A 24,722-nucleotide genomic window follows, 5' to 3' on the forward strand; every position below is an offset into this window, starting at 1 on the left:
AGATAAAGGAAACGGAAGAGGAGGAGGACTAGAGGTGAGAGGGTGTGATGCTTCTGGCAAAGTTGATGGTTGAGAGAAGCAGGAGAGTGAGTAGAAGGATATGAAAGAGAGATGAAGGAAAGGAAGAAGAGGACAAAGGAAGAAGTATTTGGTCAGCGCCGTAGGTCGTAGTTTAGCGCTGTTGTTGGTGTTGTGGTTGTGTCGGCCCCCCTCCACTTCTAAGATGAAGTGGCTCGTGATGGATGTTTAACGCCCCCCGCCATTTCCCGTTCGTGTTGACTTGCACCGTCCTTTCCCAAATGGAAGTTGTCGCAAATTGTTTCACCGCCCAGCCCCTGCATTGCATTTGCATTGCCTTGCCTGGCCCTGCCACCCTTGCGCCTTTCAAACCAACCTTCTCGACTTGATCGTGCGTGAGCATTTGATTGCGTCTTGTCGTCTCTCACTTTCTCATTTCCATGTCTCTTGGACGTCCTCAAGCTCTGAGCGAGCGCTGAAGAAATAACTAGTGGCGGCAGCCACGTCGATCATCATGCAGGAACCGACCCGCTGAGGAACTTGCATCGCTAAAAGGCAAAGCCTTGCTCCATCAACTTGTCAACATCGCCGCCCGCCGCTTGAACCGCCTTCATGGCCGCCTCGCTCAGCCGTCGCCGTCGCTCCATGGCCTCGCGCTCTCGCCGCGCCTTGGTCTTGGAGCTGCCGCTTGGAGCGACGCCCGTCATGAGGATGCTGCCGTCGCTGGGTGTGAAGTTGACGAAGCCAATCTCACCTCCCCCGCCTACGCTGCCGCCGCTGGGCTCCCGCGATCGTCGCTGCTTGCGCATCGCCGTCGGAGTCCCGGGAACGATACCTCGCCCTGAGGCGCTGCGTGCTGATGTCGTTGATCCGTTTGAGCTGTGGCGCGAGTGCGCTGTTGCTGGCGTGGGAGATGCGGATGGTTGACGAGTCTTGCGGATCGGTGAGCACGAGAGGTGTCGGGCGCCAGACGAAGGGGCTCTCGGTGGCCGATGGCGCTCAGAGGTCGCGTTCGTCGGTGGGATCGGAGGTGGAGGAGGAAGGTAGGTCTGCGCGTTGAGGGCGAGGTCGTGGACGGCAGCTGGAGCTGCTCGGGGCTGTGGCATATGGATCATAAGCCCTGGGGCGTTGGGGTCGTGGACCTGGTACTCGTACGGCAGCTCGGCGTGCTGGGCGTGCATAGCCAGGTTGAGGTTTGCGTTCTTCTGCTGCTGCGGATCGACCACGACATACTCGCCGTTCTGGCTGATCAGGTTCAGATCCCACCACCCGCTCTGGTGAGGGTTCTGGGCCATGTACTCGTGTGCCGCCCATGACTCTGGCGCGGATCCCGCCACGACGACAGGGTGCGAGTGCCCCTGAGGAGGCGGTTGTTGGTGTGGGTGCGGGTGCGGGTGGGGATGTGGCTGTTGCTGGTGTTGCCAGGCCGCTTGGTGTGCTTGTCCGGCCATCTCGGGCGGAAAGTTGCCATGCTCCGGCTTGACGCCCGGGGACTCGACCGGCGTGTGGAGTCCGTTGCTGCTGAAGAACCGGAGTGAGTCGGCCGGGGGCGGCGCAGGTATCTCATTGAAAGGATCATCGAGGATTCCATGGACGAAGTGGGCGTTGTCCGGCCTCCCAGTCGGAGAGTGTGGGAACGCGTCGTTGCCGTTGCCATATTCGTGATGCTGTAGCCTCAAGGCTCGGGGCGGATTGTCCATGGTCGGAGAGGCTGAGCGATCCATGACGATGGGCTTCTTGGCCTTGCGAAGCTTGCCGGCCTTACGGATGGTGGATGAGAGTGCCTCGACAAACTTGTTGGGCTTCCTGACGTTGGTGTTGGGCGGTGTCGGCGAAGAGGGCTGTGAGGCGGGCTCTCGCTTCACAGGCGAGCCCTGTAGTGAGATACCTTCCACTCGAGGCAGCGCTGGATCGGACATGGAGACCCGGGGTACCTGGGTGGGCTTATCGGTGGTGAAGTCATCACTGCTCGCAAGCGCGAGACTCCGAGGATCAATCTCATGAGAGAGTGTGGGCGCGGTAGATGAGCTGGGCTGAGATGGCATGGTCGCGTCGACCTGGGAACTACAAGAGAAGAAGTCGAACTCATCTTCGGTTGTTGACACGCCGGATGAGGCGGTGGACTCGGCGTGATGATCGAGGATGCTGCCTGGCAAAGTGGGCACGGCAGGATCGGGACCGTGAGGATCGGCCATGGAGGAGGGGATGTCGGTGTCGAAGTTGATAAACTGACCAAAGAAGTCGCTGGAACCATCGTTGGGGCCATCGTCGAGATCCTGCCAGTAGAAGCCCGGTTCGCGGTCGACGGCCTCAACCCGGTAGGGAAGGGTCCAGGAGGCCATTGGTATCCTACTCGGCTGATCCTCCGGGCTGGTGGAAGCGGGCGGATGAGGAGGCAATGGGGGAGGAGTCAGCCAAGCGAGTCACCTAGGGCTGGCTAAGAGAGTTGTTGGACGCGACGGGGATGTCGAAGTCGAGGTCGAAGTTGATGGCATGAAGGAGGTGAGAGCCAAAAAGATGGCAAACAGGATGAGAAGAGATTCTTGAGTGAGAGTGAGAAGAGAGCGGGAAGAGAGAGGCGAGAGGCGTGAGCCAGTCAGGAGAGAGGAAAACAGAGTTCGAGACGAGCAACAAGAACTCGGCCGGGAAGCGAACGAGGCCACGGAAGGCGTGGCGTGTGTGGGCGAAAATGATAGGTACCAGGTTGGCCAAAGTCAAGTCGATGGAGCAATGGATGGATGAGCCAGGGCAACGGACGGCGTATACAACGGGCGCCAGAGGAACCGGCGAGACACGGGGAGACCAAAACAAGGATGGGAGATGTTTGATGTCTTTGTTGTTGTTGCTGGGCAGAGCGGATGGCGATGAGAAGGATCAGGAGAGGGCGACGACAACGATAACGACAGGCGCAAGCAAGAGAAGGAGAGCTACGAATTCACGCTGGCGTAGCAACGACCGTTGCTACTTGGGAGGGCACATTTGGGTGCGACAGCGGGAGGAATGCACTAGGCTATGAGGGAGCATTCCATTGACGGAGCGGCTCTCTTGTTACGGCAGCTGATTTACGCCCTTTGTCTACTGGGGAGGGACAAAAAAGGACGATCACTCTGCGCAGCAACCGTGTCCTCTGATGGACGACATGTTTTTGCAGTCAAGAGCATGGATACTGGGAGTCATATCAAGGAGACAGAGTTTACTCAGGCACGTCAGATGTAGTGATGATGGTGGTGTTGTGGTGACGCCCATGGGAATAGTAACGGGGGCTGGCGCGCCTTCTTGGTCATGTTGCCTTGCATGCCCGAAGCCACTCGAGACCCAGGGCGCTCGACGGCCTGAACTATATACGGGTGTACCTACGTTAGTATGGGACGGGAGGGCCAAGACCAAGCAAGACTGAGGAGGAGCAAGAGAGGAGGCGAGGCCAGCGAGGCCAGGCCAGGGCGATCCGATGGGCGATGGGGCGGAGGAGGATTTTGAGTTGGGCCCGGTTACGAGAATGGTGTGACATTTTGGCTGGCGGGTGAGAGCGGGTGAGTTGAGTTCCATGGTAAGTGAGTGAGATGGATTGATCAGTGAGTGAGAGTGGTGATGATGGTGAGTGAGTGAGCGATCGATTAATTGATTGATTGATTATTAAATTCCCTGTACTGTCACTTGTCGTCCAACACTTGTTCAATTGCCCTACATGAAAAATCTATTTCAAGAAACAATAATTGAAAGAGAAAAAAAAAAACCCCTGCCTTGTTTCTCCTGGTTCCTTGCAGCAACGGCCCTGCCTAGCCAAGGTTGCATTGCATTTGCATCCATCCCATCAATTGATGCCATCCATTGGAGGTGCCCCTCTTCCTCTGATCGCCCCGGCCCGCCCTGTCAAAAAAAAAAAAAAAAAAAAAAAAAAAAAAAAATCCTCCTCTCCACCAAAACACCACTAAAAAAGATCATCAACGACAATGGAAAAATTCCATTTCTTCATCATTTGTCTCACTTGCAAAGAATGTAAATCTTTCCGTCGACATTAAAAGAAAAGAGACTGTTTCAAACACGTGTTGCCTCGTCAACAGGTTTCAATTCTTTTTTATTTTTAATCATACTTCTTACCGCATCACGAGGGCTTCTTTTCTTTTTTTTTTTTGCCTGCCTGTGATCGTCAACCCCCTGTCAAGATCTTAAGAGCCCAGACCTTCAGCCCTGCACCTTTTTTTTTTTCTTTTTTTTTTTTTTTTTCAGTTACACAGTGGACGCAGGATGCGCTGATCTCGCGCCTCTTGGCGTTTTATTTTCCTTTTCGAGAACGCCCGAAACAAAGGTACGCCTATAATGAGACGCATCTTCAATTGATGAGAATATGATGTATCATGAATGGACTTGACAAGCTTCACAACACAATACACTCACACGAACTTGACTAAGCCAGTCCATTTCAGCCTTCTGCCCGGACTCTCCAGCCTTTCCTCCCACTATCGAATCATGAATCGTGACACGACTATCGACCTTCCCGTGATGCTTAACGCCTCAAAGATCCATTCCCGCAGTCGAGACCCTCTTGCTCCTAATTCCCATCTATCCATGACAAACATATACCCTTAGCGCCTTGGTCGTTCATCACAAGCCTCGTCACAGCTTCCAGACTCACAACCTTGCGTAATACAACATGGACATCTTCGTGTTTGTGCACGGAGACCGCGCAATTGTGTATTTCTTTCCCTTACACATGTGCTACCTGGGTATGAGGCTCTGCTAATCTACCCATCAGAGCTTGGCCTTGTTCCTCGTCGTCATCCCTCAATCCCAATCCCTGACCTTGCCCATGTGCATATGATATGTGCCCCCAATCATGATGCGCCTGTGCTGGTCCTGTCTTTCAAACACATCCCAATGTCCTAAAACCGACTCCCCGATCATCATGATCCCTAATATCACTTCCCGAGTATGCCCCTGACCTTGATCCCGTTGCGCCATAACCCATGAATCTTTGACCTGCCAGAAAAACGCCAATGCAGACTTATGCCCCAAACCCCTGAAAAACAAAAACGCCTTAGACCTTCCGTGTGTGCCGTCTGTTGCTGTCTTTCCCAGATGGCGCGCGCCTCGCTCCTGTAGATGCCCATCCTGTGTAACGCCGTTGTGTCGTGAATCTTCCCTCCGTGAATGCCCTTCGTTTCCTTTACCCAAGGAGCCCTCGCTATGCGCCGCCATGTACGCCATTAAAATGCAGTATCAATGCCATCCACTGGTTTTGGCTCCATTATTGCACCGACGCCACCATCTTGGAGGCGCTGGCGCCCAGGCTCTCTGCTGCGGAGGCTTCGGTCGACCTGGGCTGTCTTTTTCTCCTCTTGTCGCGGCGTCGCATTCTCGGCAGACTATGGATCGCGTTGCTGCAACGACTTGCTGCCTCGGCCGACGTTCTGTATCGGAGTCCGTATCGCTTCGTGATTCCAGTTGGTATACCAGCTGACCTCAACGACACGGCTGACTCCAGCCAGCTAAAGTCATCTTCCTCTTCGCAGTATCCTTCGTCCACTTCCAGGCTGCCAGAGTAGTCGTTGAAATCGGGCCCGTATGTCGTGCGAGAACCGTGGTTTCGGGCTTCGAGGTAGGCGGTCGGGTTGACAGCAATTGGTGAAGCGTGCACCATTGAAGAGATTATGGATGAAGAATCCTGTGCTCGGCTGCTGGGGAAAATGAAATCATCCTGACCTTCAGCACGAGTGGTACTTGTGGCGGCCACCGAAGCATCTTCGACATCAACGTCCATGGATACTGAGCCACGCTGACGAATGGCCGACTGGACGTTCACAAAATCATCATCCGGTAATGAAGAGGGGGATAGGGCGGCAGCTGGGGGTTGAGAGAATCCGGCGTTCGGTCCAGAGTGATACTGCTCCAGTGATTGTTTTCGGAGCTGAGACGCAAGCATGTCCATGGGTTGAGCTCGAGTGGGTTGGAACGCGTGACATGAGGCGGATGGCGGCGAGCTTGGTGGCGAGATGGGAGAGGTCAGAGAGCTCGCAGAATCCGTTGGGATAATTGCCGCCTGCCCGGCAGCCATTCTTGTCGTGGAGGAAGTGTTGAGTTGCTCTTTATGTGCGGGTGCCTTTGAGGGCGAGTCTCTCCATTCCCCGGCTAAGTGAGGCTCGCACATGGCTGTGCGACGGCCTGCCCATGGAAGAGAGGTTCGTATGAGGATAGACTATATGGGAGTGACGAGTGGTGCTGAGCAGTCCGAGGCAGATGAGAGCGGACGCAAAGGGATGTCAAGTCTCAGATATAGATGAAAAGGCAAAGACGAGGGTTCTTGAGGAAAGGAAACCGGGCAGCAGGGGCGAGCAGGCCGGGTAATATGAAGGCATCCAAGGCGTTGCGCTAGACGAGTAGGCGTTGACGCCGCTCAGTGCTGGGGTGGAGCGGCCTGTACTAGAGGCTATGGAGGCTACCCACGGAGGTTAAGTCGCTCTCGTTGAGCCGAAGAGGTGGTGCCGTGGATCGATGGCGCATGTACGCTGGCTGTTCCAGGTATTCATTCGCAGGAGCAATGTCAAGGACGAGTACTGTGTTGTGTCTTGTCTCCTCTCCTCGAGGGCGTCCTTGGAGGCGCCCCCATGACGCCCACAAATCGTGGACCAACGACCGTCCTCCCGGGGCCATCAACCTCTGGATCTTGGGACGCTGGATCCTTTGGGGCTTGAGATGGTACCGACAGCTGGGAATGCACCCGGCAGCACGTCCAAGGGTGGCCCCAGTTGCGGTGTAAGTGGAACCTTTGCGCCCACTTGGGCGTGGATTTCTCGGCGCGGGATTGGACTGCCTTGGTTTTGGTGTTTTCTTGGCGATATCTTGGCGCGCTGCAAGGTCTCTCTACTGGTACCTCGAGCGGCCGAAGACCCCATCAGCATCAGCATCAGCTCCGGCACAGCTCCAGCTCAGGCTCGTGGTTGGTCATAGAAGATGAAGAAGGAGGAGGGCGTGGTGGCTGGCTGGTTAGCTGGCTGCCCTGCGGCGTCGAGACACACCTCAGGCCTGGCCTGGGCAATGATCTAGATTGCCCTTGCAGACGTATCAATGTGTCCGGTAATACCAGAGTCCAGTCTGTCGGGAGAGAAAGTGACGTGTTTTTTGCTGCCATCTCGGTTGGCTTGCGCTTGCCTTCTCCCTCTTCCGTCCACCGGGTCCCGTCCAATTTCACCCCTGAGCTGATCAAGAAAAGGCTGAAGGGGCCGCCAGAGGCAATGAGTGATGGCCACCTGCTGGCGCCAGCGCTCGACTATGGCATGGGATTCCGCCTAGGATCCCAAGCAACAGCCCAAGTGCCGCCCAGCTTGTTTGCTTGACCCCGCGTCCCCAGCTTCATCAATTTCTCGGCGGCATGTAATCATCGGAGGACAAAGCGTAGTGCCACACGACCTGGGCGACGTGCTGGATACTGTATTCGTACATAGGCAGGTACGTTTCGCATCGCCATGGATAAATTAATTGTTGATCCAGGGGGCGGCCATCCCAAGGCCATGCTGCTGCGTGAGATTCACTGTGCTTGCTGTCTTTGTTGCAATTGATGCTGTTGCACTGAGCAACTTTGGAATGTAGCTTGGTTGTTGCTCTGCTCTGCCCTGCTGGGATGGATGGAAGATGGGACAGAGCTTCCCAAGCCCACCTACCTAGAAGGGACAGATACCCGCAGGACGAAGAAGTTACGGAGCTTTGACTGTGTCGCACCTTCCAAGTTCTCATCCCTAGCGGCCGACAGCTCTGACACTTCCACGGCAAGTGCATCATGTGCACCTCCTTCCATTCTTTCTAGTCTTCCATCCAATCCAGCCATCTAAACTCCATGCACCCACTCCAAAGGTTCATTGCTCAATCCTGTCAGCGCCATGTGGTCGGATCAATCATCATTTGCCTTCTGCTCCGTACCGAGATAGCCTTTGAGCCTTGGAAATTCCCCGTCCCCTATTTTTCAAGCCTCGTAGTCGAGACCTGTTCAATACCTGAGATCAAGCCCTGGCGCGGCCGTCTGGAGCTTCTGGCGAGGTTCCCCCGGGTCCTCGATACCAGGAAGGGCCTGGCTTCTCAACAGCCCTGGCGCGGGCGCTAATCCCATGTGAGTTCCTGAGCCGAAGCCGTCTCTGAAGGATTCACACCACGGTGCCTAGGATTAACGAGTCAGGAGCCTCTAACGTATCGCCCAGGCACTAATCGTGAGATCTCGCAAGGCATCGGCACGGATTGTTGCTCTCCAGCCTGTTCGTGGCTCACCCTCGCCCTGTTCTTTGGTGCTCGTCTCTCTGACGCTCGTCCAATCCAAATTTCCGGGCGACAGTGAGAGCCAATCTCATCGACGCCACCCCTCGCAGCCTGACACCTCATGATGCCATGGCCCAGCATCAGCCAGTATGGAACTGTATCAGCCTTAGCAAGGAGAACATAGCTGCATGGCGCCAGTTGAGACTTGGGGCAATTCACAAGTGGTTTGGCCTCAATTTTTCCAGGAGCCGTCACGCCGTAAACTGCGCGAATGGGGCTGCCAGCCCATCAACCAATCTCTCGGATTCCTTGCTGTCAAGCGGGTTTTGTTCTCTGCGACAGTCATTAAAACACCCTCAGACTAGCCGCGAACGCACGTGCGTTTGCTTCAGACATCTTCATACACGTGCACCAGCGTGGAGGCGGCCTGGTTCTAGAGCTCGCAATGGGCCCAGAATTTGCGTTATGGAAACCACCAACATCATGGATCAGCGCCAATGCCCTCGTTGAACCGGACGCATGGCACCGAAGGCCAGCACTGTGGCTCACCATCACGGCAAGCCACCCAACTGCCTCTTCAATCGAGCTCACAACGACACAAACACTGTCGACCCGACCTGCTGGATTGCGGGGCGGCACAAAGTCGAGATCTGGCCATGGGAGAAACTCCTGCAGGCAGATCAGTAGAAACCTGCAACTGGCTAGCAGCCTAGCCCGCTGCTCTCCGGGTTTCCGGATTGGATTCTGGGTCTGGGCCTCACCGTTCCTGGCGCCAGCGCGAGATTGAAGCCGCCGCCTCATTGGGCTGGGACAGCACTATTGCCCATGGTTTCGAGTATTCGGTGCGATTTCGTGGATACCGTCATTGCTACAAGCCTTTGGGCTGCGAATATCTTCGAGGTACCATGGAGTATACACTCTGGATATGGCATATGAATCCCTGGGGTTATCGTCAACCTCGTGGGCTAAGCTAAAGCCAGTGTCTTCCGAACTTTCAGACAACAACCAAGAACCATGGAAGCCATCGCGCAGCATTGATGACTTGCAGGATGCGTCAACGAGCTGGTATCCCTCTCCTTGGGATTGACTCGACTGTACTTCCTTTCGGCAGACGGTTGGGATCTCAGGTCTTTGACCTTGCAGGGGGTTCGGAGCCATTCATGTGGCTTGAGGCCAAAGCCCAAAATTAGCGCTGGTCTTGACCATTTGTGCCGTAAACGCCACGAGCTAAATTCGCAAGAAGCTTGGGATTAACTTCATCAGGAGGATCTGGCCACAGGCTTAGTGCCCATCTGTGTAAGCATGTTGGCTTACAGCAACTATCCACAACACGGTAAACCTCGAGAATACACAACGTACGCAAGTCCGAAACGCAGTTAGAGGAGCTCAGCCAAGTCTTCTCAAACAGGCCGAAATCCATCGATACTTTGGCAACTTGGAGCTCTTGGGAAAGCACATGGCCCAGGTGTGCGCCCACCTCAATGTGGCAGCTCCATCATACGATATGCCTCTCAACCAGCGCAACCGGACGGTTCAGGTGACGAGATGCTTAGCACGCATCGGCAAATGGATACCATCGTGGTGATGCGCCTCCTGCGTTGACCCATCGGTGCTACCCAGGTCCTCGGGTCCATTTGGGCCAACGGAGCACAACATCAGATTGACGTTGGTTGACTCCCAGGGAAGCCTTGCCAGCCACAACCGCAGCATGCCCCCACTGGGATATTTCCGTGGACGGAGTATACGGTCACCGATTAAGGCAAATCTCTTTGGAGTTATTAGTGCCTGGAGATGACGTTGAAGGTTAGGGACGATGATGGGATTTCCGCACAACTCTGGTCATCAGGGACTCAGATCCAATGCTGAGATCAAGAGGCCCAGGAGCAGTAGAGCTCCTAGCACACTTGCGTCAAGACACCCCCAAGAATGTTTACATGTCATTTACAAACACCCATCAACTCTATCGGTGTTGCAACACTTGCTTACTTGCACACGACAGCGTCGCTTTGCAAGCCCCTGAGCTGAGCTTCTCTCGATCGCCTCATCCTGAGACTCTTGGGTTCTCGAACGGTAACTGGATGGCACGCCCTCGACACTCTCATCTGCCAAGACCGAAGGCTGCTCGGGAGGCGTGGTCTTGATGGTCCATAGGGCTCTGACCGCAGCCTCATCTCTGGAGCAGCTGGTTGGCGCTTTGAGGTTTTCTTCACCTCTAACAGCAGAAATGAGCAATTATGGGCTGTTTCCGCAGTCGTTCCGCACCGCAGCCCAGTCGTTGCGCTTCAGGCTCGCCTGTAGACTCTGTGGCCCTTCGCCTTGCTGAACGGTGGCGTTTGGTCCTCGATTGGCAACCTGTCAGTCGGGTCGCCAAGGGAGTATATCTTCATTTCAATCGTGTCCCGTCGATCTCATATGCTACTCTTGCCTCTGGAGTGTGCACGGGGCGGCCGAACCCTGGAAACTTTGACCGATGTGTTGTTCAGCGATTCATCAATTTAATCGATGCCACCCCCAGCCGCGTCTCAAACATGGGCCTCTGAACATCTAACGGGCGCAGTGATCTGCAAAGACGGTGTTTTCTTCCAGATAGTCGAACTTGTCACACTCATTGGGCACATTACGTTGTTGGGCTGTGTGCCAAGATTGGGAGACGGGTTCCCGGCCCAAGACAATCGAGACCGTGTGTGCCTGGCGGCTTTGTGGCTGGAGAACCCCTTCTCATCCCCGGAAGGCGGACCCAAACCTCCATAGAGTCCGAGGCTTGACTATCGGTCTATCAAGGCCTTTGGAATCTTGGCCTGTTTGCGCTGAGGAACATATTATGCTAGGCTCACATGGTTTCGCACCGCATCGTGGCGTCCTAACGGGAGACCCACGACCGTGGTACCCTACCTATCGCAGGTAAGCATTCTGGCGGTGTTGGACCTTGCGACGCGGGCCGTTGTGACGGAGATCCGGGGCCTCGCGCTTGGCGTGAGCATCATCCTAGGGATGATCTTTAGGCGAGATGAACATCGAGTGATGGTTTAGACAAGGGATCGTCGGTGAGCTCTGTGTTCCCGGGAAACGGAACTATCTCGCAACGTCACAAACATGCCAGTAACCCAGCACCTGACTAGCCTGGGTACACGATGACGATATCAGAGTACAGATAAGATCGCACAGTAAGACCAGTCAATACCCGTTTCGGAGATAGGGTTCAGGATGATTTCATCGATCAGACAGCGGAGGTTACCTGACAAATGTCATATTAGGGGGGAGATCAGAAGGAGTCTGCCAAGAACCTCCGGTCCTAGTCGGACTTCTCTTTCGCGGTCGAAATGTCAACACGGGGCTCCATGGCGTTAGATGGGCGGTCTTGGAGGATGAAGCTCCGATCCTTCGTGGGACGGAGAGCTCTAGACCCGAGAAACAAGCGCTTCCTTCGGCACCGAGCATCTTAGGCGCGTGGTTACACAGGCCGTGCAAGGAAGAGGGGGCGTTGACAGAAGCGGGAGTAACATTTGGAAACATGTGTTCTGGGTGAAACACAACAGACACGCAGAAGGGAGGCTCGTGGAACGCGTTCCCCAGACTCTGCCAAGAAGCGACGATGGAATGAAAGCTTGGCAGGCTTGACGAGAACCCGGATCACGTACCCGAGGCATACCTACCAGATCAGTGATGGTGTTTCTCAAACCTGTCCCACGTGACGACGCGACGATTAGCTGAGAAAAACACGTCGTTCTTGAGGGAACACGACATGAAGCGCGAAGTTTGAGAAGGCTCTCAATGGAGGAGAGCGGTCCTGGCTAGTCGCCAGCGAATTTGCCTCTTGAGTCTCAGTATACCAATGGGATGGCCCGGATGCATTTTAAGCGCCCTGGGCAGGCCCCGCGTGAGCGCCTACAGCACTCATCCTGGCCTCGCTGCAGGGCTTGATGACTTGGTCGCAGACGTTGATTGGGCAGGCTTGAACACTAGGCAGTATATTGCGGACTTCTTTGTTGCGAAAAGCAAAATCGCGATAGACAATGGCAGCAACATTGTTGGTTTGATGCGACTTTGGGAATGCCCACGAAGGAAAGCATGATGGTGGAGAGACTTGGGCTTGCTACAACATGACACAATTCCATGGCGATTGTCAATCAACTCCGGACCAATTCAATTCTCCGCAGGTTCAAGCATCCAAATCCATAGTGAGGGGGAACAACGCAACGGTGCGGGGCTGTGTATGCCGAGCTTGGCACAGCTTCCATGTAGGCGGCTAGAGCAATTAACTGACCACCTCGAAGCTGTGCTGGCGAAAGCTGTCCCGGAGTCGGATCCTTTTTCTTTCCTATTCTCCTCCGTAATCTTTTTGTCGATCATTCTTCTCCTCGTCATCTTCTTCTTGTCCTGAAAGTGCCACAGCCGTTGTGTAACAGGAGCCCAATCGCAATGGCTTCCCACTATTATCCTCGTAAGTCGCTCCTCCACGCCTCGTGCCCAAGCAAGTTCCACCAGACTGACCATGATATCTTCACAGCTCCGCCCGGCGCGGCCCAGGGTTCGCCAGGTTCGTGCGAAGCTCGCGGTTGACTTCAGTTATAGCAAAGCTGACCTCGGCGTATCTCTACCAGCTCCTCCTCCAACACAGCAGCAAGCCCAATATGCGCCACCTCCGACCTCTCCTCCAGCGAACCGGACGCAGTTCTACCCTCCTCCGCCTCAAGCGCAAGCTGCGCATGCAATGAACTATCCTCCTCCTCCCCAGCAAACGCCATCTCCCAATGCTCCGCCATCGCCGTATCAGCCAACGCCGATACACTACCCACCTCCTCCTCAGCAGCAGCAGCAGCCGACGCCTTCTCCCCAGGCGCAAGCTCACCCTCAGCAAGCAGCTCACACGTACTATCCTCCTCCTCCCACCTCTGCGCCGGCGCAGCCGCACCAAGTTCAGCAGCAACCTCCTCAGCCCACGCCTCCACAATCACAGGTCCAATATCCTCCCCCGCCAGGACAGCAGACCAACTTGGCCATGCGGCCCGCAGCAACTCCCCCTGTGGCAACTCCTCCTGCAGCAACTCCCCAGGCTCACCAACAGCACTTTGAACCGCCACCTCCGGCCGCTGTGCCCCAGGCCGAGAGCAGTTCATACCCAGTCGAGAAGGAGCAACAGCCACAGCCTCAACAACAGCAGCAACCGGCGCAAGTCGCGCCAGCGATGACTGTCTCGGGAGCGCCTCCGGCGGGTCAGTTCGTAGGTGCCCAGGCCACGTCCGATGACGTCGGCACCTTCAACGGAGGTAGTTACCGAATCAGCCATCGAGATACCAACACCATCTTGACTATTCAGCTTGCCATGGGCTGTCCGATGAGTGCTAAGCCAGGCGCCATGATAGCCATGTCTCCCAGTGTCACTCTGAAGGGACAGATCAAGTTCAGCGTCAAGAAGATGATCACCGGAGGTGAGATGTCAAGCTCGACATTTGTTGGTCCTGGTGAGGTGCTCCTCGCACCGCACAGTCTCGGCGATGTCACCACGCTTCGTCTAACCGGTCAGGAGAAGTGGTCAGTCGGCCACGACGCCTATCTTGCCTCGACACAGGGTGTCATCAAGGACTTTAAGCGGCAAAGTATTAGCAAGGCCATGTTCAGTGGTGAAGGTCTGTGGGTGTACAAGATCAGTGGCACAGGTCTGATGTGGATTTCGAGTTTCGGTGCCATCATCAAGAAGACGGTAAGTCTTTCTCAACAATCCTAATGATGGAGTGTCCCACTGACGCGTTATGTCCACAGCTTGTCGATGGCGAGAAGTACATTGTGGATAACGGCCACTTGATTGCCTGGAACACCAAGTATGTCATGGAGCGCGTGGCATCTGGTGGCATCATCAGTGGCATGGCTTCGGCGGAGGGTCTCGTCTGCAAGTTCACCGGACCCGGTACCATCTATATGCAGACTCGAAACTCGGTAAGTGCTCATCTCCGTCATCGCTTGAGGGGCCTGGTTACTAACCGTCACTGCAGAGGGCGTTTGCTGCCTACATGGGCGGACAGCAGTATCAGGGGTAAGGGTGGGAGTGAACGGCGTAAGGACCAAGCGATCAAGTCACGACTGTCATTTCTCAATGTGTACGAATTTGTTTATAGGTGTCTGGAAGTTCTTGGTTTGGAGTTGCTTTCGATTTGGGTTAGTTGGATACCTCAAATACCTTGTTCATGCAGCGCATCTGTCCATCCTGAGTGCATCCTCCAAGTCCCTCGAATTTTGTGTGATCCTATCAGTGCTTTCTGAGTACCTCTGGTGTTTCCACCTTGGCATCCACTTCTATCTACCTGCCTGGCTTTCGCATCAGTGGGAAGAAACATACAGGAAGGGGAGTTGAGTTGTCGGCCGGTGGCAGGTAGTAGGTAGCAGGCGAGTAGGTTGAGGCAACCTAGCAGTGAGTACCAAGACGACGGGATTGCCCTCAGGAAGCTCAGCGAGTCTATAGAAGGAAGGCAAGATCATGACTCCCCCATGGCGCACCTTCTCCTTTGGTCATTGTAATTGTAGCAGCAGCCCTGGTGTGACTCCTTCCCATGACATTCTCAACTCGCACCTGCTCCAGCTCTTTGACATCATCATCTCGTCCTCCATTTTCCCCATCAATCACTTCCTCTCCCAGCAATTACACCATCACATCTTGGCCCTCGCTTTGAGCTTGCTAGCCCCCTTTTTTGGACCTTCTATCGCGCTACACGCAGCATTAAGGCATCTTGTCTAGAGCAAAAAGCCTGAAGCGGTTCCTCTTCCAGCGACCATTCCAACCCATTTCTGCCCCTTTGTTTTCGTCATCTTGGTCCTTCTTGGAGGGTGTTCGAGTACCGCTGCTTTGAGACTCTCGATTTCCTCCCCTCGCTTGGCAGGAAACGTTCCATCTGGCGGGTGGCCTGGGAGTTGGTCAGTGCTTGAAGTCCCTTCACGGTGGTGTAAGAATCTTGACTTATACTGACACATCCTTTTACTTAAGACTCTTTCCCTTTTGGATGTTCACTGAATGTCGCTTGACACACCGAGCCCTTCACCAAGAAACCGCGCCCGCGACTCGTTAGAAGCCCAGTTCACCGGTCTGCCACACGACCTCAATACCACCATACTCATCAAAACAAGAACACAGAGAAAGCTCACAGACCGTTTCAGAAATCTCAAACCCTAGGCAATTTATCTGTCTGGGGCTAGTTTCGCGGCCTCGATCACCAGTTCGGTCTTTCTTGGCACACAAGCTGCGACACCTCCTACCCTAAGGCTTGAACCATCACCAACAACGCTCGACAACACACAAGACTCTTGTATACTCTTGTATGGCCTGCCCTTTGATATTATTATCATTTGAATTTTCCATTTTAAGCTGACTCACAGGGTCCTCAGGTTTCAGTATGGTCTCTGAAAGAACCAGTCGGGCCCAGGTAGCCCGAGGCTTGATTAAGACGGAGCCGTCCTCAATAGATGAATCTTCCTTCGATGAAACGTGCTCCGCTCCTGCTACCTCCCGACGCGACCACTCTGGTGAATACAATGGTAGCTCGAAGTTTGCTGAAGCAATGAAAAATCCGGACTGGCGTCGTCGAAGTGAGGATCGAAGCTCGCAACAACCCGACACGTCAAGCGCAGGAAATCCTCACACACGAACAGACCCTCGCGCACCTGGAGACGAAACGTTGCACGGGAACGAAGAAACCTGCAAATACACATGCCCCTGGGATCACATCAATCCTGTCAATCACTGGCGATCAAGTCATGATTGCTCCGAGACTGATGTGGATGATAAAGATTTGGCGTTCACTGTCAGTCACGAAATGAATTTATCATCGACCGAAATGCACGAAACCGACACCATGGACCGTGGCTTGTGCACGATAGTTCACCATATGCCATTGCCGGGCCTCTTTGCCAACGGTCGGCCCGTCAGCATTATCAAGGTCACCCCCCTTTTCACAGGGGGCGGCGGACTGTGGCATCACTCCGGCGCCAGCAGTACCCCATTTGCATCTGTAGCTCAGATTCAACGCATCCGCAGAGAATTTCCCAAGATCACCGAGGAGAACAATGATGACTGCGGCTTTGATGAGCCTCGGGCAGCAACAACTGGAGAAGCCCGTTCAAGGCCCCGCCACTCCCCAGTGAGACAGTCTTTTGAAAGCAAGGAAACAGCCATTGATCAGTCCCAGGAGAGACGGCTTGAAAGAGCAAGAAACGCTGTATTTCATGACCCCGCGGTTGCTAACATAGGAAGTGTTTACTACCAAACTCAATCAAACTCGAACACGGGAAAGCAAGCGGCCCCCTTGCCCAAGGAAGCAGAGAAACAGGGAGAACTCGAGTCTCGACATGAAGCTTTTCAAAGAATGCTGCAGAAGCTTCATCGGGGAACACGGCAAGAAGAAAAAATCACAAAGGAAGAACCCGAAGACGCATCGCTTCGCAGCCATGGGTGTCCTTGGGGGCAAGCCCTTGGACAACGACAAGCTAAAACTGGAGAACGGCAGAAAGCCAACAGATCTGACTCAGGGATCAGCTCTTCGAATATGGAGGGCTCCCAGCGGAAAGAAAGCTCTCGCGATTCCGGTGTGTGTATGGATCCCGAGTCGCTCTCCAGGGGGTTGAACCCAAGAGCAAGAGAATTTCTTTCGTTTCCGGGGGCCATCACAATGACAACAGCACAAAATCAAGATGATCAGAAGCCTTCCAAAAAGCTCACGGGAGATTTGTTGGACATAGAGGGTCGCAAGGAATGTGGAAAGAGAGATGACTCGATCTTCAGCACCCTCCAGGCCATCAACAGGCCGTATCCCCTCTTGCCGGCTGACTATGGTGCCGATAAGATGGGCGGAACTTCTCTCTCTGGCTTCGGGACGATTCAGACATTGAATATGAGTGCTACAGGGCTTGGGCCGTTGCCGGGGCTGTCACCATTCTCTTTCCCGTTGAGTACCTGCCAGCCTCTGGGGCTCAACGCAACGCCTGGAGTAGCATCTGGGACTATTCCTGGATTTGGGCTGGGCTTAGGCGCGGGAGGCTGTCCACCATCCGGTGGGTTGGCGAATCAGTTGAACTTGGGGGCGATCAGTCCTGCGATGCAACCATTCTCTGTCTCACCAACGCCCTTTGTGAACAACCTTTCAGCTCTCCCGATGCCATGTGCTCCACTGGCGACAACGGGGGGTGTGCATTCTCAACCTCGTCCTGTGCCCAAGCCAGTAAATCCAAATCCGGGACAGCAGCAAGCATATGAGGCATGGATCGAGTGGCGCAAGGCAACCGAACCAGGCTATGCTCTGGAGTGCAAGAACCGACAGCAACGCAGAGCCCAGCGAAATTCGACAGTACACATGGGACCAGCTCAGGGTCCCCCAAAAGCAGTACAAGTGGGCTGACTGACCGTCATGGAGACATGACAAGTCAAAGTTCTGATCTGGAAGCGAGCTGCTTGGAAGCCGGTCACACAGTTATCGGAAAAGGTTTCACTTGGAGAGTGGGACATGTCACAGGACATGTCAGGCGCTTGATACGGACGAATGAGGTTGAGGAGTGTTGTGCATGAGTGAGTGAACCTCCTTGACCTGCTTTATCGCCAGGCTGACTTGAACATGATTCAACAGATCCAATGGATGAGCAAGCCTATTACGTTACTGAACAGTTAATGGACGACTAGGCGCTGCCAGTGGGGTTGTAGCTGAGATTATTCGAAGTATAGATAAGTGTTGCTTGGCAAGTAGTCGACTATTGGTTGTTTGAGAGACTTGACAGTCATGGATGCATGTTATAGAGCGTTGAGAGAGCCAGATGGAGGCGTAGCAAGCAGATTTAGGCATGTTGAGTGCGGAAACAGACAGAGGGGAGTAGTATGGATAGCTATTCATGGGACAGAGGGTGAGTGAGGTGAGGCTCGGCGAGAGAAGTGATGTGAGTGAATGTGCAAAGTGACAGGGGGTGAAAGAAAAGGAAAGGAAAGGAAAGGGCCGCTTGGGCCCCCAAGACGCACTGTATATGTCTACAGATACCTAGCCTCCACTGTCCATTACGTAGCAGATAAAAGTGCATCGAATCCTACGCTCCCTCTCCGTGGTATTGGATCTGGACAGTGCGTGAGTGCCCCCAAAGTGTGGATGAAGAACTAGCCAATGTGGCTTGACAGGGGGGGCGGATATGAGGATTAAACTAAAATAAATAAAAAATGCGACTAGGACGGATACAGCCATATAGACGCGCAGAGAGACACCATAGCTTTCCCGTCCAATAGAATCTCGCCGGTCTCAGACCGAACAAGATGATCTACATCACCATAGCCTGCCCCCAAAGATCCAAGTGCATCGCCTGACCGCCAGGGGGGGAGGGGGGTGGGACTGGACTGGCCCTGCATCCTGATGCAGCCCTCCTGCAGCGAGCGAGGGGAAAAAGGAGAGAGAACAAGGTAAACGGTACATGGGTGCGGCTGATCTATGGCTGAGGAGGATTTCTCACTGCATGAGCTGGGAATGAAAAGCTGGAACATGGGATGGAAAAAAAACTGGTCATGGAAGGTGGAAAATGGGTAAAACGGGGTGTCTGGAGAGAGGGGACTTGAGGCTCTGCGGGTAATGACGGAACTGACGAGATGAAATGGATCGAGATGCTCAACGTCTGCTATGTCCAGGTTCCATTGGTTGTATATGTTGGCTGACCAATGAGTGAGTAATTGACGACTCTGTAAAAATCCCCCCTTCATAACTCGTAAACGACATTATCACTCTCTATCCGCTCCGTATTCTACCGTAATGTAACGTATAATAAGACCCTCGGCTGAAATGCTCATGATGCCAGTGAATGAACCAAAATGAATAATGCGACAGCCCATAGAGAGGGCATGAGAAATTACATACAAGAGAGGAAGGAAAAAGGAAATATGCCCATTATAGAAAACTTCCATCGCAGGAACCAAAAACTTCCATGCCCATGCGATGGTGGTATCATGACGACAAAAGAGAAAAACCCCAATTTGGACGCCAGCAAATTATCCATCGTCACCAATTAATCATGTCCAACCGTGCAAATCCTGGTCCTAGCCCAAGGCGTCGTCAATAAAAATCAAAACAACAAAGCTCAAATCTCCCTCGACTTCTGAGGGTCCTGATGTCGCCAAGTGTTGATGCTTCGCTTCTCGCATCACTCGTATGTGCACTCCTCGCCCTCGGCGTCCTCGTCCAGAATCGTGTCAATGCTTGGAGCTTCGCAGAGCTCGACTCTAGTCGCCTTGAGAGGTTGGCAAGTCTTCCATCCTCCCGTGGTCAACTCAATGACATTCACGTTCGGGCTTGACGCCCATTCCGTGAGTTCAACGTCGTTGGCACCGCCAAATAGCACTGCGGGCTCCTCATTGCTGGCCGCACGCTCTAGGTGAATGGCAACATGCTCCATGCGGTTGTCCCATGTCTTTGTGGCATTGTTGAACTCGAGGCGGCAGTTCTGGGCAGGACAACGCATGAACAGCGGCAGCTCGCAGCGTTGTCGAACTGCCCGATTTTGCATCATCTTCTCCTGCGCCACCCAGTCAGGAGGGAGGTTCTTGTCCTTCTCTGCCTTGACAACATGAGCAGGCGCGTGCATCCGACGGATGTGCTGCGTGAACAGATCCTTTCGCCTAAAGATTCGACCATGGGTTGGATCCTTGGAGTAATCGCCGCCCTCTTGATTCGATGCATGCCCGCATGCGTCATTGGTGCAGAGCCAGTAGTGGAGGTTCAGATGCTGTGCCCAGACGTGACGTTTCCATTCATTTTTGTTGGCAAACACCTTATCGCACCCCGCAAAGTGGAAGACGCAGGTGAAAGGACGCTTGTGGAGGGAATTGATGTGCTTCTGGAGCGTTGCCTGATCTGTGAACCCGTTGCTGCAGTGCGGGCAGACTTTGGTGTTAACAGCAGACGATGAGACCAGCCTGCGGGCCGTGGTAGTGCGGGATGAAGAACTCGGCTTGGAAATCTTTGTTTTACTGGCATTTGTACCAGAGCTTGATCGTCTTGGGCGCCCACGGCGGGGGGTACTCTTGGGGGCTCGGGACGACTTGGCTCGGCGCGTGGGTTTGTATTCCTCGTCATCGTCGTCATCGTGGTTGGCTGGGCTGGAAAGATCACTGCTGGACCCTTCGTCGGCTTGTTGTGCATCTTCCGTGTCGGCATCCTGGAGGTCGGGATAGGCCTTGAACGTCTGAGCCTTGTTGTTAACCCCATATGTTGGGTTGTTTAGCGAGGCGAAAGGATTCGGGCTGGGGTCATGGTAGAATGGAGTCGACGTGGAACTGTCGGAGCCGGCGCCTGGGTCGGCAAGGCCAGTGAGCATGAGTCGAGGAGAGTGCGAATCCTGCGGGGCGATATGAGGGGACGAGATGACATTGTTGGGAGGAGTAGTTGGGCCCTGGGTGCTATCAACGTATGGGTCATTATCGCTGGTTGCCAACGATTGCTGGTATGAGATCGGGGAGTCGTGTCGAAACTGCGCGCCAGGTGCAATCGACGAGACAACCGAAGGGTAGCCATAGGGAGGGTTTGGCATGGGGCACGGATGCGGTTCGAACCACAAGGTTGGTTGCTCCTGGAGGTATCGTTGCATGGTGGCAGGTTGGAGACGAGGATCAATCAGGCCTTCGAAGTGGTGATTGCTGTAATGCGTGCTAGAGCTGGAATAGGGATGGTAATGATGTTCAGATGCCAGCCCATCAGTATCCCCAGGGAAGACGCCGTAGTCCATGATGGCAATGTTTCTTAGCTTGCAGCTAAAAAAGAATAGACCAAACTGCCCAAGATGGCAAGAGTATGAGCAATAAAAAAGAAAAGTATAGAAAAATATTGGTTCAGGGCAAGGAAGCGGGAAGGATATGTACGCGTCGCACTGAGATCATGAGAAGAGTACGCGGGTATGACATATGAAGATGAGGCGTGTACTTGGTGATGAATACGATGCAGGGCACAATGTGTGTTAGCCAGGCACCAAAAGACGACTGGCAGGGTTGAAAGGCCGGGATAAAAAAGGCTCGTTGAAGAAAAGTGGAAGTGATGAGCCAGGGACTGTTTGCTGAATAGCAAGCCAAGTAAAAAAAAGATTTCATGGTGGGAGGGCGAGAGGAAGCTGATCTTTAAGGCGAGGTCGATCACCCCAGTCTCGAGGTCAAAGACCTCTGTGAGGGCTCTTCTGCACATCTTCCAGCGTGGGAGCACTCGAGTCCCTGAGCTGAGCCAGCAGAGCCTCATTTGTACTTTTGTACCTCCGTACCTTTGTACCTCCCTGTCTACCTCGGGATTGGGAGTGGCGGGGCAAGCCACGACCACGGCGAAGCGCTGATCTTTGCTCCCCTCCTTGTCGAGCGCAGCAATCCCAGGCCCCAGGCATCCTGGTGCTTGGCTTGCTCAAGGGTGGGCAGACTCCGTCCGTTTTGGGCTGAAATAGTAGGTTAACCGGAGTTAGTGGACATGGTTCGTGCCAAAGACCTTAACATTGGATCATTCAGTGCCCGAATCCGACGCCCCGGGTGGCTATCGCAATTCTTGCTTGAATTCTCTTCTCGGGGCGAGGCCGGGGTTCACTTGACCCCAGAGCACTTGCCTATTGTAGGTAGAACACTATCGCCTGCGAGTCCACACAGGTGATGCCTTTGGATGGATGCTTGTTCTAAGACAGTGAGTAGTGACCTCTCAGGGAGACTCAGCTCTCGCGCGGAGCCAGCACAATCTGCACATTATGGGTGGGCTTGATGGCCGTTACCTCGGGTATAGAGTTGTGTTGAACTAGACTCTGAAGAAAGGCTGTCATGTCATCATGACAGACGAGCCTTGAACGTTTGGCCTCGTGCGTATGCTGCTAGTCAAGACACACAGGGCCTTGACGCCACCGCCAGTGTGTCCCGCTCCGCCGTCCCGGCCTTTTGATTCTCAGATGCCATGCACCCTCGTCTTCAGCGGTAACAACCACGTTGCCGCAGAACGGTGGCAGGACAAAAGAAACGGTGGCTGTGTGGATACTCGAAGAGATTGAATCAGCCATGACCCGAGAGAGGAATTCGTTAAGGGATGGACAATGGCGTGCGAGCGAAGAGGGAGGGAGGGACGTGACCCTGAGCGTAGATCCGGACGGTAGTGGCTTGAAACGGCTGTCGACAAGAACCATTTTGAGTTAGTTAGTCGTTCATCATAGAGATGCCGTCGATGGCTGGTATTCCTCGGGCTTGGGGCGCTCGTTCGCACAAAGAAACGTGGGCATCGAGGTGAGGTTTGAGACTTGTTCAAGCCATTGTTGGCGCGTAGGTGCTTGGCGTCTGTCTAGACGCCGCTATGACCTCTCTGGCGGAAACTATTGGTGGTGTTTGGCTAGGTCATCCGCGGTCCAGCTGGCTGTTGAGAGTCGGCCACTCCAAGGACGCGGCAAGCCATGGGCCTCAACGGAAGACCGTCTCGCCCTACGGCCCTGGGTGAGGTGGCCGATGACGAGGGTGACGGAATGGCAGAGATCCTAGTCTAGCGCATAGGCCACGAGCGAAGAAGCCCACAGGTGGAGCAGCTAAAGCTCAACGGTTGACGGAGAAGGGAGAGACGGAGAGATAGAGATGGAGATGCGGGAGGGTATTTGGTTGGTGAGCTGGAGCATGTGGGCGGGATGATGAGGCTAAGCCATTTCCGTTCCAATGACAGCTTCGTGCCGGAAGGGCAAGAACGGCTTGGGCTGGCTATTTCCAGGATCGGAGGGGAGGAGCGGCAGTCCGATCGAGCGTCTCGTTAGCGTATCTATCGAATCGCATCGCATCGTGGCGGATGACAGGCGGGTAGGTCGGGTCTGGGAGTGGCCGCTGGAAGTTTTCTCATCTCAAATGGATGTCAGTCTCTTCTTGTCTCCCCCCTCCCCTCCCCTCCCCTCCCCGAAGCTTGGGTTTGAGCCGGCCGTGATGGGTGAAGGGGTGAATGTGAATGAAGGGGGTGATGGCTAAGAAGCGAGAACGCGAGATTAGCGGTGCGCCAATCGCTGGAGCTGAGGAAGGACCCTTGGGCCCACTGTGGGAAGGCGGCAGCAGAAAAAGGCAGGCAAGGTGGACCTGATTGGTGTGGGAGAAGAGGAAAGTGGAACTCAAAGGGCTCCGCTAACCTTTTTCAACCTCCTTGATTGGCCGAGCCCGACGCAAAACTGATACAGCCATTCCAAAAGCGGAATAGCCCCCACCCTTGGACAACACAACCAACAACATCTCGTCGCCCAGCTTGAGTGAAGAGCAACTGTACCAGAACCCTTTTTCTCCAATTGCACCCATCCCTCCACCTGGCATCTGCTGCACAGTGTCATCCCGTCGTGCCTGAAGCTGTATCTCGAATACCTTGACATTTGCTCTTTGCTCCATTCCTGGCTTCTTGTCATCCTCAACAGCATCCAGTGACCCGTCTTGCCGTCAGGGGGCACCCATGTCAGTCTATCGAGCTCAATACCACCCCAACTTCGGTGCACGATGCTAGGCCAGCCGCCCATGCACCGCCGCCATTAATGTCGCTAGACTGCTTGCTGATCGTCAGAGACACTTTACACTGCCAAAGAGTGTCCCCAATACCACACGGCTCAAAAGGGAATTTCAAACTTCTGTCGACAAGATTCCCTCCTCGGCACAGTACCCGACATGACCTGTCTCCTCGAGACCTTGGGACTGCACAAACTGGACGCGTCTAGATGCCTCGCTTCGCTCACAGGTGGTTATCAGATGGCGTATCGTGGTGGGGGCAACACATAACGTTAAATCTGCTTTGCCAACGAACGACAGCTGCGGCCCCCGGGCTTGGCCTCCTCTGTTGGTACCTACTCCGTGGACCGTACAGGAGATGGATGCTCAACATCGTCTTGACCCCGGTCCTCCCACAACTAAAAATCCCGTCTATCCGGTTCGTCCACTGACCTGTCGGATCGGTAAGGCCCCTGGCGTCGTTCTTGGACACACCAGTCCACCTCGATTGGACAGCGGGAGGCACAGCTGAAGTGCTGCCGCATTTCTGTGTAACACCACACACAATGTTCGTCAACGCAACCCAGCTTTATCTTGGCACTCAGCCGGCTGGCAACCCGATGCACGATGGAAATACTCGCCGGTCAGAGGGGCAGAGCAAGGGGCATTAAATGCCCCATCAGGGACGAGGGGCTGAACAGGTACCCATCCCTGGCTGCAGATGGGGTCCTACCTGGTGCAAGTTCCCACTCCGGGCATCTTTTCTCGTTTCTGGACATTCACACCTTCTTCGGCAGATCGTCGAGCTGAAAAACATCCAATGGTCGACGGCGAACTGGGGTGACGGGCGATTGGTAGTGAATGTCACCTCATCCATGCCCTTGCTGTTTTCGGTAGTTCGACGCCTCCAATCTCATCCTCTTGGGCTCCTGGTTCATTGCCATCCTGGGACAGTTCATCTTCAGCCCTCTGAGGCGTCGCCCCTTGCTCACAGAAGAGATGACCGCGGGCC

The 24,722-nt window shown here is 54.4% G+C and overlaps 5 protein-coding genes across 5 annotated transcripts; 2 read left to right on the forward strand and 3 right to left on the reverse strand.

Moving 5' to 3' along the window:
* Positions 1-566: 566 nt before the first annotated feature.
* Positions 567-2,360, reverse strand: NCS54_00703600 (Developmental regulatory protein wetA; the record flags this gene model as incomplete). Its single annotated transcript, XM_053152474.1, has 1 exon — positions 567-2,360. One exon carries the CDS (start codon positions 2,358-2,360, stop codon positions 567-569), a length of 1,794 nt encoding a protein of 597 aa, XP_053008449.1.
* Positions 2,361-5,263: 2,903 nt separating this feature from the next.
* NCS54_00703700 (Hypothetical protein) lies at positions 5,264-6,163 on the reverse strand (the record flags this gene model as incomplete). The annotated part of the gene is made up of 1 exon (XM_053152475.1): positions 5,264-6,163. The coding sequence occupies one exon, from the start codon at positions 6,161-6,163 to the stop codon at positions 5,264-5,266; it is 900 nt and encodes a 299-aa protein (XP_053008450.1).
* A 6,515-nt stretch (positions 6,164-12,678) lies between these two features.
* NCS54_00703800 (Altered inheritance of mitochondria protein 24, mitochondrial) lies at positions 12,679-14,294 on the forward strand (the record flags this gene model as incomplete). The annotated part of the gene is made up of 5 exons (XM_053152476.1): positions 12,679-12,700; positions 12,767-12,796; positions 12,861-13,960; positions 14,020-14,193; positions 14,250-14,294. The coding sequence occupies 5 exons, from the start codon at positions 12,679-12,681 to the stop codon at positions 14,292-14,294; spliced, it is 1,371 nt and encodes a 456-aa protein (XP_053008451.1).
* Positions 14,295-16,692: 2,398 nt separating this feature from the next.
* NCS54_00703900 (Hypothetical protein) lies at positions 16,693-17,639 on the forward strand (the record flags this gene model as incomplete). The annotated part of the gene is made up of 2 exons (XM_053152477.1): positions 16,693-16,864; positions 16,924-17,639. The coding sequence occupies 2 exons, from the start codon at positions 16,693-16,695 to the stop codon at positions 17,637-17,639; spliced, it is 888 nt and encodes a 295-aa protein (XP_053008452.1).
* Positions 17,640-19,407: 1,768 nt separating this feature from the next.
* Positions 19,408-20,988, reverse strand: NCS54_00704000 (C2H2-type domain-containing protein; the record flags this gene model as incomplete). The annotated part of the gene is made up of 1 exon (XM_053152478.1): positions 19,408-20,988. The coding sequence occupies one exon, from the start codon at positions 20,986-20,988 to the stop codon at positions 19,408-19,410; it is 1,581 nt and encodes a 526-aa protein (XP_053008453.1).
* Positions 20,989-24,722: the final 3,734 nt, after the last annotated feature.

This window comes from Fusarium falciforme, chromosome 5 (assembly GCF_026873545.1).
Source record: "Fusarium falciforme chromosome 5, complete sequence".
Lineage (NCBI taxonomy): Eukaryota > Fungi > Ascomycota > Sordariomycetes > Hypocreales > Nectriaceae > Fusarium > Fusarium falciforme.